The sequence below is a fragment of the Labrus mixtus genome, chromosome 3 (genome assembly GCF_963584025.1).
Source record: "Labrus mixtus chromosome 3, fLabMix1.1, whole genome shotgun sequence".
NCBI lineage: Eukaryota > Metazoa > Chordata > Actinopteri > Labriformes > Labridae > Labrus > Labrus mixtus.
In genome coordinates, this window is record NC_083614.1 from 10,078,635 (window position 1) to 10,095,042 (window position 16,408).

Below are 16,408 nucleotides of genomic sequence, written 5' to 3' on the forward strand. Positions count from 1 at the left end.
CAACATCACAAACCACAGCCTTGAAAATGAACAGCGCTGTTAACATGTACCAGACACAGTATCTTAAAACAGTTCTGTTTCGATGCAGTGCATTGCTGTTTGTGTTCTGTGTTTTGGATGATCATCGTGTCAATCAAGACTTTATAATCAACGTGCACTGAGAAAAGGAAAAGTTAAACAATAACTGCTGTTGTATTTTAAATAGTGGCCGCTTTCAATTTCTGTTCAGGACATAATGTGCAGGGTGTGGCATGTTAGAAAGCTGGTTGAGGCTGAACTTTTTGCAGTCTTGTAAAGTGGAAGTGAAAGGAGCCCTCCAGCTGTTCATGATTTAATAATAGGTCTAATTGAGGCTACTGTTTGTCTGCAGTTCCAGTGTTTCATGGGACTACAGTAACAACTTACTATTTTCCTGTTCAGATTTTTGTCGCAGTATTAGATGTGATTAAGTCACTTTGAGGCTGAAGTCCTTGTCTGAGGTCGTCTGTTATGTTTTGTCCGCTCCCTGCTGATGCCCAGTCTGTGGAAAACGTATTCCTGTCTCACTAGAGACACTGAACAGATAACTGTCTCCGAGACAACATCGCAGCTATCACCTCCTTTCTACTATTTTGGCAGAGGTTTGTTGCCTGCCTCCCAGGCATGGACACGTTCCCTAAACAGGTCTGCCTTATCTCATGTGCAGGTGATGCAACTGGGTCTCAGCTTGTTGCTGTGTTTAATGTTATTGTTACACTGACTATGCAGGGTTGGTAAAAAAAAAAAAAAAAAAAAACCTCAAAGGAGGTAGACACACCTTCGCTCTCTTACTTCACAAAAGTCCTGTGTATTGTGCAACTGTATCCTGTTTGGTGCTGCAGGGACAATTTCCCCCTCAGGTTATATAGAAAGATGATTCCGTCTCATCTTTTTTATTACCTTCATAGAGTACAAAAACATATTAGCATCACTGTGTAATATGCAAAAATAATGTTCGCACAGTTTGATCCTTACTACTCTCTGCTGGGTTTGTCATTCTGCAGTAGTAAGGCCACAGGTCGTGCTAAATGTTTTGCCGTTCCAGACGACAAAAATCTTAACATTCTGGGAAATGAAATGCAACCTAGTGCTCACAGTACCCAGGAGAGTGTTTCATCCACTTAAATACCATTAAATGCACAGAAAGCCTGCTTCTCCTCAGAGAGGGAACTACAGAAACCGAGCTCCAGGCATTACACGGCTGATTATTCTCAGGGGAGATGGGCTTTGAGCCTTTGGTCCTTATTTGGAATGGGCTCTCTGGCTCTCTCTTGGTGAGATTCTACAGTTGTGGGTTCACAACTATTTTTAGTTCATGAAACCACAGACAAAAGCAATATTAGAATCACCATTCCCCTGAAATGTGCTTGGACACACAACAGAAGGCATCATACTGCTTGAGGGGATTGGTCCTGATTGGTTTTTCCCACCCTTATTTCCTGTTTGAGTAGTTTGTAGTTGGATAGGTGCCTTAATTGGTTTATTAGATAAAAATGAAATGATCAGGTGGATGTACATAAATTAAAATATATGTAATCAGTACATTTACTGAATTACTTCACAAGCTGATGTACATTGCAAGCCTTAATGCTCTATTCTGATTGGTTTGTTTGTATATTACTTTTTAAAAGTGGCCTGTATCAGACCACAAAGGAGCAATAAATATCAGATTCAGGTCATTATTTGGGTCATCTTTCAACTGGAAGGTCGGGGGTGCCGCTCTGTCTGTTGTGTCCATGGGCAAGATGCTTAACCTCAAATTGCTTAAGATGCTTCTTCAGAGGCGTATGAATGAGATTAGTTACTGATAGTCACTTTACATAGCAGCCTCTACAATCAGGGTGTGAATGTGTGTGACCTTTGGTGTAAAAGTGCTTCGAGTAGTCAGAAGCCTAGAGAAGTGCTGTACAAACTCAAGTCCATTTACCATTTAGTTTTGGCTGCAGTGTTAATCATAATGAATGAATATGAAATGGAAATAAAAAGCACCAGGTGTAAGTTGTGGTTATTAAATGTTGGAGTTCCAGTGAAGACAATAGGCGCTTATTGGAAGTACAGCAACTTTCATTATCTGCTGCATTTCAACATTTCAAGGCTTTAAAATGCTCAAGTTTTTGGGACCGGGAAGAGTTGTAATACAATGCATGACTCATCTAAACCACAGTGAAACTAGTAAATGTGCTTTTGTGACTGCTGGGAAATGCTGTCATGTCTAGGTGGAACCTGTTAAGAAACCTGATCTTTGATTATTTTATAATGGATTTTCCTGATGCCAGATGGGTCTGAATACTCAGCTGGGCAATTGTTAACTCGATTGGTTCTACATTGTGGTTTGATAGCAATATGCTGTACAGGCCGAGGAGGCGGGCGGATTAATAAACATAGTATGTTAAAGGAATTAATACAGGATGTGGTCTTATTAGGCTGCTATGACATAGCCAGGTTATGTGAGTGATGGAGGAAGGATTTTGGTAGTCTTGTTAATAAGAGGGAAGTTAATCGCTTCCCCAAAACAGCCACACACATACAAAAAAAACTGCAAATGGTTTGGTTGGATTGGGGCATATTGCTGTTAGATGACACAATGATGATTCCGAAGAATTATCAATGATTTGAAAGATTAACAGACACCAAAACACTGCCCTGAGGGCCCTCAAATTCTTGAACAGGAGTGACCCGGAAGATAATCACACAATGCTGAATTCAACTTTGGGTATAAAACAAACAGTTCAAATATAACATTCCAATAATAGAGACAATAAGCACTTCTCTAATATTCATTGACAGGGTCCTACAGTATAGAATGCTTTGTCGTCATGTTTTATGATCAACTCCTGTTTAACTAACTAAATATATAAATGGTCTAACTTCGGTCTTTAAACATGCTTACTGCTTTACCCAGCTGTGTTGAAACATTTTAACATGTCATATTCAAACAGAATCAAGGATACAGAAATGCAAAAAATAATGCAAGCTAGGTCTGTTAGAGATCTTTGTACTTATTTATGACTCAACATATTTTTTTGTAGGACATCTTCCTGTGAAGTACACCTTAAACTAGAAAAGGCTAAAGTAGGTCAGAAGCTGTTTTTATTTCATTTATCCTTTGGAAGGGAAATCATTTTAAACAAAGGGATGATTAGGAAATAATCATTTAATATACTTCAAGCAAATCATGCAATATCTGATCTGTCTTTATCAAACATCAGTCATCGATCAATCTTTGTTTGTAGCGCCATTTCAAAACAAATATTATCTTAAGACACTTTACAAAAGATATATACGTCACTTTCTCTTTATACATGTTGTGTGTGTGTTTGTGTGTGTGCATCGACTGACAGTAACTGTTGAGTGTGTCCCTTCACTGATGAATCTCTCGCTCTGTTTGTTCTAGGCTAGCTGTGTGCGTGCTGACCTCATGGTGTAACTGGAGTAAAGATGAGCATTAGCAGTGATGAGGTCAACTTCCTGGTCTACAGATACCTACAGGAGTCAGGTACCCTTTCAACTACTTGTGTTTGCTCTATGTTTTATTTTAATGGTTTTGCTTTTTTTTTGCAAAATGTGATTTTTCAATCCAGTGTCTTTTTTTGTGTGTCTAAATCTACAAATGTAAAGCTGATGCAAAGAGTCAAACAGCAGGAGACTAAGAATTATTTTGCACCAAATGTATTAACTGTAGAATTCAGACCAATCTTAAGGCTCAGCATTGTAATAATGTAAATGAATACCTGTGCTTTGGACTGACAGCAATATTTTAGAGATATATAGACAGTGTGTTCTCCGAGTGCTGAGAGTAACCACAACAACCTAAAATGTATTTTAGTAGTACCAATATCAGTCAATGTGTACATTCACTGTAGATGTTTGCATTCAATTATATTCTAAACCACGACAGGAGAGACTCGATAGTCAATGGCCATGTGGCAGAGAAAACAATGCATACAGTATTTTACTGTTGGGCACAAGTAGTAGGGAGATATTGTCTTGGTATATCTGATATTATCAATAGTCATCTATGTAACTATCTGTGTAAGCTCAGTTGAGTTGAAGTCATTGAAACCATTGGAAGGTTGGACAGCATAGTGAAAAAATAAAGACAGTGTTGAAAAAGTTCATCATTATCAACGTGCTAAAGACATTAGTCGATTAAAGACATTTTAGTTGTCACATCATACAGTTTAACATGAATAATAGATATTATAGGGAAATCCCTTAAGCCTGTAATTGAGTAATTGATTAAATTATTGTAGGCTAATTTTGTTCTCCTTCCCTGCCCTCTTTCTCCCTGTGTCCTCCTCTCAGGGTTCTCCCACTCAGCGTTTACGTTTGGTATAGAAAGTCACATAAGCCAGTCAAACATCAATGGTGCTCTGGTTCCCCCTGCTGCCCTCATCAGCATCATCCAGAAGGGCCTGCAGTACGTCGAGGCAGAAGTCAGCATCAATGAGGTACGATGCCAATCAAATATTTAAAAAAAGAGTCTCTGCCTCTCTCTGCTCGCCTCTGTTCTAACCTTCTGCTTATTTCATCCGCTCTGCAGGACGGCACATTATTTGATGGGCGGCCCATAGAGTCTCTGTCCCTGATCGATGCTGTGATGCCTGACGTTGTTCAGACGAGGCAGCAGGCGTACCGGGACAAAATGGCCCAGCAGCAGGCCGCCGCGTCAGCACCGGCATCGGCCACTGGAGGCAGCATAGCTGGCAACGCCAAGAACGGAGAGAATACTGCCAATGGGGAGGAGAACGGAGCCCATACCTTAGCTAGTGAGTTAATGAGTAATGAAAAGCGTAAAGTCGCTTAGTTACTGGCAATGACCAAGGTCATGTCATTGCTTGACAAGCTTTCATTAAGGAAAAAAATGTCATTTGTAGAACTTTGTTAACTTGAATCCCCATTCGTCTCTTTGCTCAGACAACCATGCAGACCTGATGGAGGTGGATGGAGACGTAGAGATCCCTCAGAACAAAGCCATGGTCCTGAGGGGCCACGAATCAGAGGTCTTCATCTGTGCCTGGAACCCTGTCAGTGATCTGCTGGCATCGGGGTAAGTCGAATTCACTTTTCCTTCCTTTTATACCCTAAAACTTGTCCCTCAAACAAAAAAGCACTGCTCAAGTGCATAAGCACCATAATTCTTCTACACATGAGCCCTAGGCAGCATCACTACAGAGACCATGGCAAACAAGATAGATAGAGATGCAACACAGATCCAAAGCTGGACCTCAGCCAAGCCTTTGGTTCTAATGTGGCCGTGTTAATCCCTCAGCCACAGGGATGCCCCTCAGTCCTAACTACAGTCCAAAGATCATAGCTCCCATTAGAGATCAGTCAATCATACACTTTCACATACCATCCTGTTCGGGGTAATATAAGTGTTAATGACATGGCTTATACGTTATACATGTTCTCATAGTGAAATGCATGTCTGTGTGTATCTCAGGTCTGGGGATTCAACAGCTCGTATCTGGAACCTGAGCGAGAACAGTACAAGCAGCTCCACACAGCTGGTGCTGAGACACTGCATACGAGAGGGAGGACAGGATGTCCCCAGCAACAAAGACGTCACCTCGCTAGACTGGAATGTAAGAACGCTAACACACACTCACACACACATGATGTAACGTGTGAGTCACCCTCCACGGGTGCTTTAAATCAAAATATGGAACCAGGTCAACGCTGTGGTGAAGTGTTTCTTTTCAAAGTGCTCTTTCATAATAACCATGCTGCGTCACAACACATTTATGATTGTTTTGTTCATCACTGCAGTCATTTAAACACTTAAACGCACTGCCTTAATAACAAAACACACAGCTCCTTTTTTTCCCCAGAAAGGCTCATTTCAATAGACATGAGCACTCTGAACATTAGTGTCTATGGTGTCTTAACAGTGGAAGTGGATCTGAAAGGGGAATTTTCCTTTAGTCAAACCAGTGGATTGTAAACCTGAGCCAGGGGCAGAGGCAGACATTTCCTGGAAAGCATCCACGCTGATGGAAAACACAGAACCTCTCTGATGATAGCAGCTGAATCACAGCTAATGCTCAGTGAGCCAGGACTGGGAAATGCAAATACTGCAACTGCAAAAAAAAAAAAAAAAAAATCAAATCAAATTCCCTCACACTGTTCTGTGTTTCTCTTTTGACAGAGCGAGGGCACGCTGTTAGCAACAGGCTCCTATGACGGCTTTGCCAGAATATGGACGAAGGATGGTGAGATGGCTTTGATTCATTAAACATAAGCATGTATTATTTACCCTGAAGGAAGCTAAATTAAAGATCAAGGCGATGAAACTCCATTTTGGAGTTCTTGATAATTAAAGCGTTTCTTTAAAGTAAATATTTAAAGTGTGTCTCTTTGGAAATTCTTGCAATGATTGTGGTTTGTATTTTTTTTCTCATGTTATTTTGGTGCATCTTCAGTACTACAGACTAAATGCCACATGGCATTAAGTATATCCTTGAACAGCACTGCCAGCTAGAGGCAGATTTGCGTACTGCAGCCAAGTCACTTTGCCAGGCTTGTATTTTTTCGGTGCTTTCTTAATTAGAACCCTAAAGGCTAATTGTTGTTGTTGTTGTTCCAGGTTTGATACTAAACTCGATTTTGTCCCCTTTGTTTGTTTTGCTTCATAGGAAACCTGGCCAGTACACTTGGCCAACACAAAGGTCCCATCTTTGCGCTTAAGTGGAATAAAAAAGGCAATTTTATCCTCAGTGCAGGAGTAGACAAGGTAAACAGGAGATCTTTGTTCTGCTAAATAGATTGAACACGCCAATGACTGTCCTGTGTAGATTGTGTTAGCTCTAACTGTGCATGAATATGTTCCCTGCCAGACTACAATCATTTGGGATGCCCATACAGGAGAAGCCAAACAACAGTTTCCCTTCCATTCAGGTACAACAGCATCTCTTCTTATGACTAACATCTTCACTTTTTAAGGATTTCTAACCATGATGTTATGCCTCTCAGATTATTTTTGATCCGTCTAATGTCTGTCCGTCTGTCTCCAACAGCTCCAGCACTAGACGTTGACTGGCAGAGCAACAACACATTTGCCTCCTGTAGTACAGACATGTGCATCCACGTCTGTAAACTGGGACAGGACAGACCCATCAAAACATTCCAGGGACACACAGTAAGTGATGTTTGATCTGTGAACAGTATGTAAACTCCACCACCAGGGGGCTCTCGATCAAAACAATAACAAGAGATGAAGATCGAGGCTGGCGGTTAATCATAGGAGTGATTCTCTCTGCTGCCACCCCCCGCCCCCTCAATCAACAAAAACTCAGAGTTGATCATAGTCAAGATGAACGAGAGAAACCGACCTGAGGAAGAGAATATATAAACAGACAACTTATCCGAAGTATAATTTACAAGATGTTTTTATCACAGCAGCACATACAGCAACAGTACAGCAGCTTTCAGAAGCAATTCACGCTTCCTTATATAGTGGTTTTTGACATATCATCTCCTGTTTCCATGGCAACAATAAACATTTTGTGTCTGTCATGGTGGCTGCCACGAAAGACACGTCCTGTTACAACTATGAATTTAAGGATTTCTCTTGCTTATGTAATTATTGGAAATATTTGAGTAATGTAAGTACTCATTTAGATATTGTAGTGTAAAAATGAAGTATTACACCTTTAATCTCTCCCGTCAGTCTGAACCAAAGCTGCTCTGTTTTGGTTTGATGATATTGGATGGGATGTCAAGACAATTAACAAACAAACCCTTCTATTTGTTTTTTCTTTGACGCTAAAGGAAAAAAACTCACAGATTCTCATTTATCGTAACTATTTTAAGAGTCTGATGTCTTTTTGTTCAGCCCTTCAAACATCGCAGAGATTGAACTATATTAGAATATATCAGAAGAAAGAGAAACCCCAATGACAGTTTGTTCCTCATATCCTGCAGCTCTACTGAGTGTGTGTAAAGTTACACTACAACCTCGTCTTTAAAGATCCAATAAACCCAAAAGGAGATCAACAATGTGTTAACATAATCTATACATATATTCTTCATAAGGCTACCTCCTAGCCTCCTGCCTTCAATTCAAAGGCACTATGTAACACACTTTTCATCTCTCCTCTCTCTCTCTCTCTCTCTCCAGAATGAAGTAAATGCAATCAAGTGGGATCCCACAGGGAACCTCCTCGCCTCCTGCTCTGATGACATGACGCTGAAGGTGAGCTGTGGGTCTGATGACACATTAGACATCCCGTGTCATCAATACCACTGTCACTGATACCCTCGACCTAGAAGTGCTTAGTCAACAAGGAAGTACTGCTGTGTTAATGACTGGAGACTCTGAGAGGGAAAGTCCCAGCTCTCTGGCCTCTCTACTGTTGATATCTGGTTTTTCTTTGATAACATTCAAACAGGAAGTTCATTATTTCTCAATGAGCTGAAAGGCTGACTACAAAGCCATACATTGTCACCCAGTTTGTTTTTTCCTTGCTTTAATTAAATATCTCCATCTTTTGCTGTTGTTAATCTGCTGTTAGACTTGACTAAGAAGTAAATAAGTCACAGAGTGATAGTGACATCAAGTGATAACATTACTGTAGAGAGCTGGTTTAACTGTGTGCTGCAGGCCACATGCGTATGCACATTACATTTGGCTTGAGTCAAAGTTGCTGACTTCTTCGTGACTTCTTTTCAGATTTGGAGTATGAAACAGGACTCATGTGTCCACGACCTTCAGGCTCACAGTAAAGAAATCTACACCATTAAATGGAGTCCAACCGGCCCTGGAACCAACAATCCCAGCGCTAATCTCATGCTAGCCAGGTGAGTGGCTCTGTGTATCCGTGGTGGTGCGCTAGCTAGGTGTCCAAAGGAATAAGTGACATCTTGGCTAGCTCTACCTAACCCAATATCATAAGTGACATCTGGGACAGAATGTTCTCATTGAGCAGGCCTACTTTCATGCATACAAACTGACAATATTCACCATTAACCTTTGAAATGAGTTAAGGATGCTAAAGCTACATTTTTTAAACAAGCCTCATGATTCATCACCCCCACATCTTCTAACCCTGTCCGTCTCTGTCTCCCACTCCCACAGTGCATCGTTTGACTCCACAGTGCGTCTTTGGGACGTGGAGAGGGGCATCTGTATCCACACGCTGACTAAACACCAGGAGCCGGTCTACAGCGTGGCTTTCAGCCCCGATGGTCGGCATCTGGCCAGTGGCTCCTTCGACAAATGTGTGCACATCTGGAATACACAGGTAGGAAGGGGGGGATGGGGGTCTACATTACCTCGAGTTTCTGTGACAGGAAGGGATGCCCTGGCATGATAGTTGATTAAACTCATCAAAGCCTTTGTACTGTATGTGAATGTTTGAGTTCTGCAGGACAGTACAGGTGTCGTTCAGACTGTTTTTTAAAGCTATTTGATGTAACACTACTTCAGGCAATTATCATAGATATAAATGTACAGCTGCAGGTCGTGATGCAGTTTTCACTGGATGGGTGTAAACCAAATAACATTGAAAAGGAGCTTAATTAACTGTGACGTTAAACGTGATAGAAACTCAAGCATCACTCAGGTTCTCATTATTCTAGTGTACAAGTGTTGGGTACGCTGACGGTTGTACGACACCACTCTATCCGGGTCCAAACTTCTCAGCCTCATTGAACTTATATTTCTGCTATCGCTTGAAACTGACCTCTGATAAAATCATCTTGTCCATTATATGACCACAGACAGACTACAGTGTAGATAAGGTTAGTTACTAGCTACCAAACAAAGTCAGAATTAGATTGAGTATCATAAGAAAAGATGCAAGAGAACAATTAACTTCTCTTCATGGTTCCCTTTGTTTCTGAGGAAGTTGGTAAAAAAGCATTGATGTATTGCGCTCCTTCTGATTGGATAAGATATGTTCTTTGTCATTTCGCTTATTTAAAAAAAGTTTTCATTTTCTCATCAGATTTCTTATTTATCAAACAATGTCAGCGCGGTTTTCTACGTATAGACAGACCCTTTCTCTTTTACTGGGTCTATTTATAATTCTTACTATATTGTTGAATCTTGTTATTTAGGTTGACCTCAGTTTTGTTTTTATTTTATTCTGCTTGTTTTGTCTCTCATGTGTTCTGTATTGTCCGTTCTATCATTATACTCCTGTGTTTGTTTGAAAAAGAGGTGATACACCTCCAGGGGTTTTATTCTGATATAATAAATTGGACCTATCTTTTTGGAGGTGAACATGCATCACTGCTGCCACCAAGTGGCCAAATAATTAAACTGCAGTTTTGTGTCTTTACTGAAAAGCCAATTGCTTTCTTGAGTTGAGTTTGAAAGCAAAAAAAAGGGAATTTGCATTTTCTTTTCAGAATATAACCCACAGCCTACCTCTTATCTCTTCCCCTCTTACACTCTTCTTCTATCTCCTGTGCTGCAGACGGGCGCTTTAGTCCACAGTTACAGAGGGACGGGGGGAATCTTTGAGGTTTGCTGGAATGCAGCGGGGGACAAAGTGGGAGCCAGCGCGTCGGACGGATCTGTAAGTCTACTCTGCTCTGATTGGATGCATTTCTAGTGATCGCTGACTTTGTCTGTGCTCATTCTGTGTCAGAGCTGCAGGTTAATCTCTCTCTCTCTCTCTCTCTCTCTCAGGTGTGTGTGCTAGACCTTCGGAAATAGTACTGCTGTTTGTTGGAAGCCATGGACCGACCATGAATGTGTACATAGCCAAATGACTGTCCCTGCCTGCCCTGCGTACTGCTCACGCTTACGGCCCCGCCCACCGACAGACAGGAAGCAGGAAACAGGAACAGGAAGCAAGCACCCGACACAGCAGGTCCAGACACAGGGAGGAACAGAAGGACAGACAGACAGACGGACTGATAAACGGGCAGATGGAGGCGCCCCTCTCTATCTGTGCAGACTCTTACAGAGATGCAGAAGGGACGCAGCGGAAAAAAAGACAAAAAAAACTCATAGACAAAAAAAAAAAGTTACAGATCCGTATATGTACCAAAATTTGGAAGCTAATTTTCTTTTTTGATCTTTAAACCATGCTCATCGTCCTCGAAATGAAAAACAATGAAAAAAGTGTTGATCTTTGTTACTAGTTGGATCTCATTGTGCAGACATATCAACTCCTCCACCATAATATAGGATGGCACTTAGTTTTTTTAAATTTCAGATCTCTTGTTTCAATGTTTTTATATTTTTTATCTTTGGGGGAGGGGCAGGGGGCTGGCGCAGGTCAGAGTTTGATCCATTGGAGAAGAAAATACAAAGAAACACGCTCAGACATGCAACCCCAAACCGTGTCCTCGTCATGATTTCAAACCAACGTGGCATCCTGAAGGTTCATCTGCATGTGATTGCAGTAGCTAGAAGCTTTGAGTGGGGGTCTTACAGGAGACTTCAGAATGCAGTAATTCATGTGCCGCTTTTTTCTGCAGGGGACTCTGGATCTCTTTTTGGGCCTCATGAAACAGATGAGGCACATCTGGATGCTTTAAAAACAGCTCCTCTGTGAACTATGTGATCTGGAGGCTTTTATCCTTTTCTGTTCTCTCGACATGCTTTCACCTCAGCTTCCTGTCTGAAGTTAAAAACTGCTACTTGATAGAAAGACGACTTCACTTTCTCAAAATTGTGAAGGCTGTTCTGAGTTTTAAGTTAATCAACAATAATTCGGCTCCCAGGTTTCAAACTGTTCTCAGCCAGTAGGCTTCAACACAACTCAAATAGTCAGTCACACAATGTGGTGTCCTCCTTCACATCGATGCTTTAAAGACTTCAGTGAGTTTCCTCATTTCTAACCTGACTCACCATCACAGGCCTCAAGTCCCTGGACTCAGTCCTGAAGTAAGATGGTTCACTGAGTGAGATAACTACGTCATAGTCTTATGGAGTTCGATTCAGCAAAGACAGTCCCTCATAACCTGAAAATAATCACAATCAGATCTTTGGACATTGACAGCATGTAAGTAGTGACAAGTGTTAAATCTTAACTATACGTGACTGTGTGCTTGTTAGCAGAGAGGAGCCCAAAGTGTTTGAGTCACTTTAATAACACATTGTAGACGCCCTAAAGAGGTGTACATCGAACTTTAAAAGACAGCAACCATTGGCCGCTTGTGGCAGACAGCTAACCACCAGTGAGTCCAGTTAAACTCGACGTCTCTACCTGTTTGAATGAAGTTTTTCTGCCTTGGTAGACTAATGTGTGCTTGTTAATGGATGAAGACAGGTGTCTCCTAAAAGACAGAAACTGAACAACTCGGTATGTCAAATGTCCTAAGGTCTCTTTAGTTGAGATTTTGGACATACTTGCAATTCCTGTTTAGGCAATTAGGTCTATTTTCTCAAGTTGTCATACGGTGAATGAAAAGGGAAAATGTAGGTTAAAACTATTCTGTCAAAGTTTTGCCACTTGATCTGTTTCTACAATGGGATGGTCTCTGTCCCTTGGCTCTGGTCTAAAGAAGTTTTTACTCCAAGCTTTCTGTTACTGACATTTTAATCAGCTGATAAACAAACTACATTCTGTGGCATTGAGAGGAGGGATTCTGTGCAGTGTTTGTCAACGGGTCGTTTGCACATACAGCGAGAAAGAGAGATTGCATCACAAACTACAGTGTCATGTTTTAACCTGCAGCTGCTGGAGGTTTCATATTTTACTCATGTTGAATCCTACTGGCTGATCCAAAGTTAAACCCCAAATCAGACAATAAACGGGCATGTGAACTTACAATACAGGGAGTTTATGCTGTAAGTAACCCAGTAGAGGTGATAAAGGATGAAATCAAAGTCAACATAAACATCCAGAGTAACAACGTGAAAGTCCTGAGAATGCAAACGGTCAAACAGAAACAAGAAACATCATGCTCAGCGTTTTTAAATCCATCCCTCCCCCCTTCATTCTGTGCTCTCCATCACTGACACTCTGCTCACATTGTATTCTGAGGTCCCTCTATGACGAGACATTTTATACTATTTTCAAGACAAAATTTAAAGTTACATTTTTGTAATTTCTTTGTAGATTTGAAAAAAAAAACAACTAATGTGAACTGATGATTAATCGGCAGTGTAAATTTACATGTTCGATACATTTTAAAGGAGTTTCTTTTTGTTACTGTGATGCAGATAGTTCAAGGTTGATTCTGTAATGTTACGGCTCGCTGAGCTGTCATTCTGAAGGCACCCCCCCCCCCCCACTCCACACCAGGAATTAAATCACCACTAAATTTGTCTGTTTGAATAAAGAAATGTTTTTACTTTTTTCTTTCGATTCCATCTTTTTGGGGAAGTTTTCTCCCAGAGAATTGGTTTCCCCTGAAAAGACAATTCAAAAAGTCTTTAAATTGAATAAAAAAAAAAAACATATTTTTTTCGAATCAAGCCATGACTGAAGGCGATGTTTCTACTTCCCCATTTTTGTCATTGCCACGATTGGGAGGCATTCTGTAGCTTTGTGCAGGAGCTCTGCAGGCCGATACGATCTTATTGATGGAATACAGAGTTATGTTTAAATTGTCTAAGAGTGCAACTGGACATTTCTACCGTGGAATAAATATTTTCTGTCATTGGTTACTGAGCAGAGAAACCTTTGCGTCTCTTAGAACGGTTGAATCGCGACTAAAAGGAAAAACGTGTTTTGTGTGTTCAGCCTGATATTCTCAGTGGTCAGTTCTTTGCTTTCTCTTCTTTTGTCCTCTCTCTTCTTGCTCTTTGACTCATGTATTTGCTCTCTACATAACCAGGTTGCCCACAAGCTTGTTCAACCTGTACGAGGGTTAAAAAGTACCTCCAGTCCATTCACCTGGTTAATGATGCACCTGATCTTCTGTTTGGTTTACAATCCAATCAGGAGGAATCAGGAAGCAGGAAAGTGTCTTTAAAACGTGTTTGGATGCAAATTATCTCTCCTCTTTTCTGAAATCTACACGATATGAAGGCACAGTTTAGAGGGCCGATCTGTTCTGGTCAGATTAGATTGAAATATCAAATCAAATTCAGAAAGGTTTGCATTGTATCAGCCAAAGCTATGAGCGTGTTTTGAATTGGACTTTCCTCAAAGATGAAATGAAACCCAAAACATCACATTGGCCTGCAGAGCACTTCCGCTTCAGAACACTGTCAGTATATCTACATCTCCCCTGTAATTAATGAGACATTCCTACTTCTGGATTTAAAGAGGTCAAGTGTTTGTTCACTGATTCATGGAGCCAACAGTCAAACGGATAAATCCATGCCATCCTCTGATCTGTGCCACATCGTGGGGGTGGACTTTCGTCTTTGTCACAGAGCGTCATGTCAGCCCTGCAGCTTCTCTCCCACCGGGTCTCAAGGTCTTTTTTGTTTTTGGTTTAATCTCTGCAACTCACATCACATCAATCTGTTAACATTGAAAGTCCGATCAGTGAAACAAAAAGTCCAGAATAAAATCTATTTTGATAAGAGGTTGGAGTTTTTATTTGTGTGTGAATGTGTGTTTGTAGAAATGATGACGAGCTGACACCGTGGAGTAATGATACATGTGTAGACAATCAGAAATCCAACTTTCAATAATGTGAGAACATAAAACATTGATCTCAGAGGAGTAATGCTTGTGCTTTCTGTTATTCACAGCAGGTGCAATGACACTAAAGAGGCATGCTTTGAATAGTGGAAGAGGAGCATCATTTTGGTACTCGACTTGTCCCATTAAGAGGAGCTGCAGCCACTTGGCCTTTCTGTAAAAGAAACACCACAGCGACCTCTAGTGGTTACTGCAGTTAGTGGATTAAAGACAACATAATCCACGTCTAATTGACTTGTTTGTGCCAGTTTTATCGCCAGCTTCATGTGAATGAAAACAAAAGTGACTCTGGGACAGTGCTGTGTAAATGTCCTTCACACTCAGGAGGAACAGCGTTCAACAGAAACACAGCAGTCCTCCAGAGCAGAGGTTTCAAATATCAGTACTAGTCTAGGCCAGACCGGGGACCCTCTGACCTTGGAAGTGGTAAAAAAAAATCAGCGTTGCTTACAGCAGCATGCACTAATAGGTCTCCAAAAATGGACATTAGAACAAAAATTAAAGAATACAGCAACCTTAGAATAATTCTATTATTTCAGTGTGTCTGTGTTTGTATTTACACAGAGCAACAAAGACACCTACATCATTACAGTCAAATTGTTTGCTTTCATTTCAGCACAAATCTCACCAGAGGACTATGGTTTGATTTTAAATTGAACAACTTTTTTGTATGTGATTTCACAACAATGGGTAAAATGTGTCATTTTATGTCATTCCAAATTTGGCTTTGTTTTTGGAAGGGATCTCACGACCCACCTCCCAGTGTCTCACAACACCCCAAGGGGTCCCAACCCCCACTTTGGGAACCACTGGTCTAGAAAAAGTTTTAAAAAAAAGGACATCACTGACTTGCAACACTTTGGCTCCCACATATATACTTATATTATACTTTGGTCGGGCTCGAAACGTTGTGTTCCTTAAATGCATAAATAAGTATATATGTGGGAGCCATAGTGTTGCGAGTCTTTGTTTGCATCATAACCACTGGTTTGGGCCACAGAACATTTGGCAACGGGCTGATGTTCAAAATATTAAGAAGCAGGGAAAAGCAATAAATAACTATAATATGCATTTTCATAAGCTGAGCTGTATGGTGCACTTTGATCAGTTATCTGTTTGATTTGAGGATAAATAGAGATCATGCTTAAATAAAAAATGTCTTCCTGTGAACATGCATTTGAACTCAGACGGACGAGATCCATCTTCTTACGTTCATGTTTCATCGTGGACAATATTTACACTCACATATTATACCCCCCCACAGGGCTCATTGGCAGCAGGATTGTCTGATGGGAGCTTAATGAACCCAGTAATATACATTTTCATTTGAAGAAAGTTTATACTCTGCAAAGTGCATTTCAAGTAAATCAGCATACAGTGTGTTTAATAGTATTTCATTTAGAGGTATGAGACTTTTTAAACATGAATATATATTTCACCAAATATATCCTAACTTACTATATCGCCTTTCTAGAAAAAAGAGTGAAGTCAACAAAGTTTGTTGTTTTCTGCTCTGTGTTCATTCCTTCAGCTTGTTTATGATTCACTCAGAGGCTCAAACATGTTTTCACTCACATAAACCCCCTCCATGGTCAACCCTTAGCCCCTCCCACATGTGAGGAAGAGCTACGGCTCCGCCCACTTAGGGACGCTGATCGAGGGGTTTTGTTACAAGAGAACAATTAAAGAGAACCAGCAGACTTTCCAATGATAAGACTTGTTTGGTTAAGAAATACTTTAAAGAAGAAATAAGAACTGAATCAACTTTGGGCTGCGTATCTGAATGGAGGTCAGTTGTAGAAATGGCTGTGTTCAGTTATGGGAGGGGT

The 16,408-nt window shown here is 40.7% G+C and overlaps 2 protein-coding genes and 1 long non-coding RNA gene across 3 annotated transcripts in view; 1 reads left to right on the forward strand and 2 right to left on the reverse strand.

Moving 5' to 3' along the window:
- Positions 1-11,314, forward strand: part of tbl1xr1a (TBL1X/Y related 1a) — a 36,891-nt gene extending 25,577 nt beyond the window's left edge. The window contains exons 3-16 of the mRNA XM_061031072.1: positions 3,413-3,514; positions 4,324-4,469; positions 4,562-4,787; positions 4,936-5,068; positions 5,465-5,606; positions 6,170-6,233; positions 6,657-6,754; positions 6,858-6,918; positions 7,038-7,159; positions 8,141-8,215; positions 8,693-8,820; positions 9,098-9,263; positions 10,443-10,544; positions 10,658-11,314. Coding sequence (XP_060887055.1) covers positions 3,457-3,514; positions 4,324-4,469; positions 4,562-4,787; positions 4,936-5,068; positions 5,465-5,606; positions 6,170-6,233; positions 6,657-6,754; positions 6,858-6,918; positions 7,038-7,159; positions 8,141-8,215; positions 8,693-8,820; positions 9,098-9,263; positions 10,443-10,544; positions 10,658-10,684 — 1,548 coding nt within the window. The 5' untranslated portion in view covers positions 3,413-3,456 and the 3' untranslated portion in view covers positions 10,685-11,314. The remainder of the gene's footprint in view (positions 1-3,412; positions 3,515-4,323; positions 4,470-4,561; positions 4,788-4,935; positions 5,069-5,464; positions 5,607-6,169; positions 6,234-6,656; positions 6,755-6,857; positions 6,919-7,037; positions 7,160-8,140; positions 8,216-8,692; positions 8,821-9,097; positions 9,264-10,442; positions 10,545-10,657) is intronic.
- Positions 1-16,408, reverse strand: part of akr1a1b (aldo-keto reductase family 1, member A1b (aldehyde reductase)) — a 238,360-nt gene that overhangs the window by 156,022 nt on the left and 65,930 nt on the right. The gene's annotated exons all lie outside the window — the stretch shown is intronic.
- Positions 13,635-13,956, reverse strand: LOC132958328 (uncharacterized). The gene is made up of 2 exons (XR_009666750.1): positions 13,821-13,956; positions 13,635-13,714 (listed from the first exon to the last, which is right to left on the reverse strand). It is a non-coding gene; the product is annotated as an uncharacterized LOC132958328 (long non-coding RNA).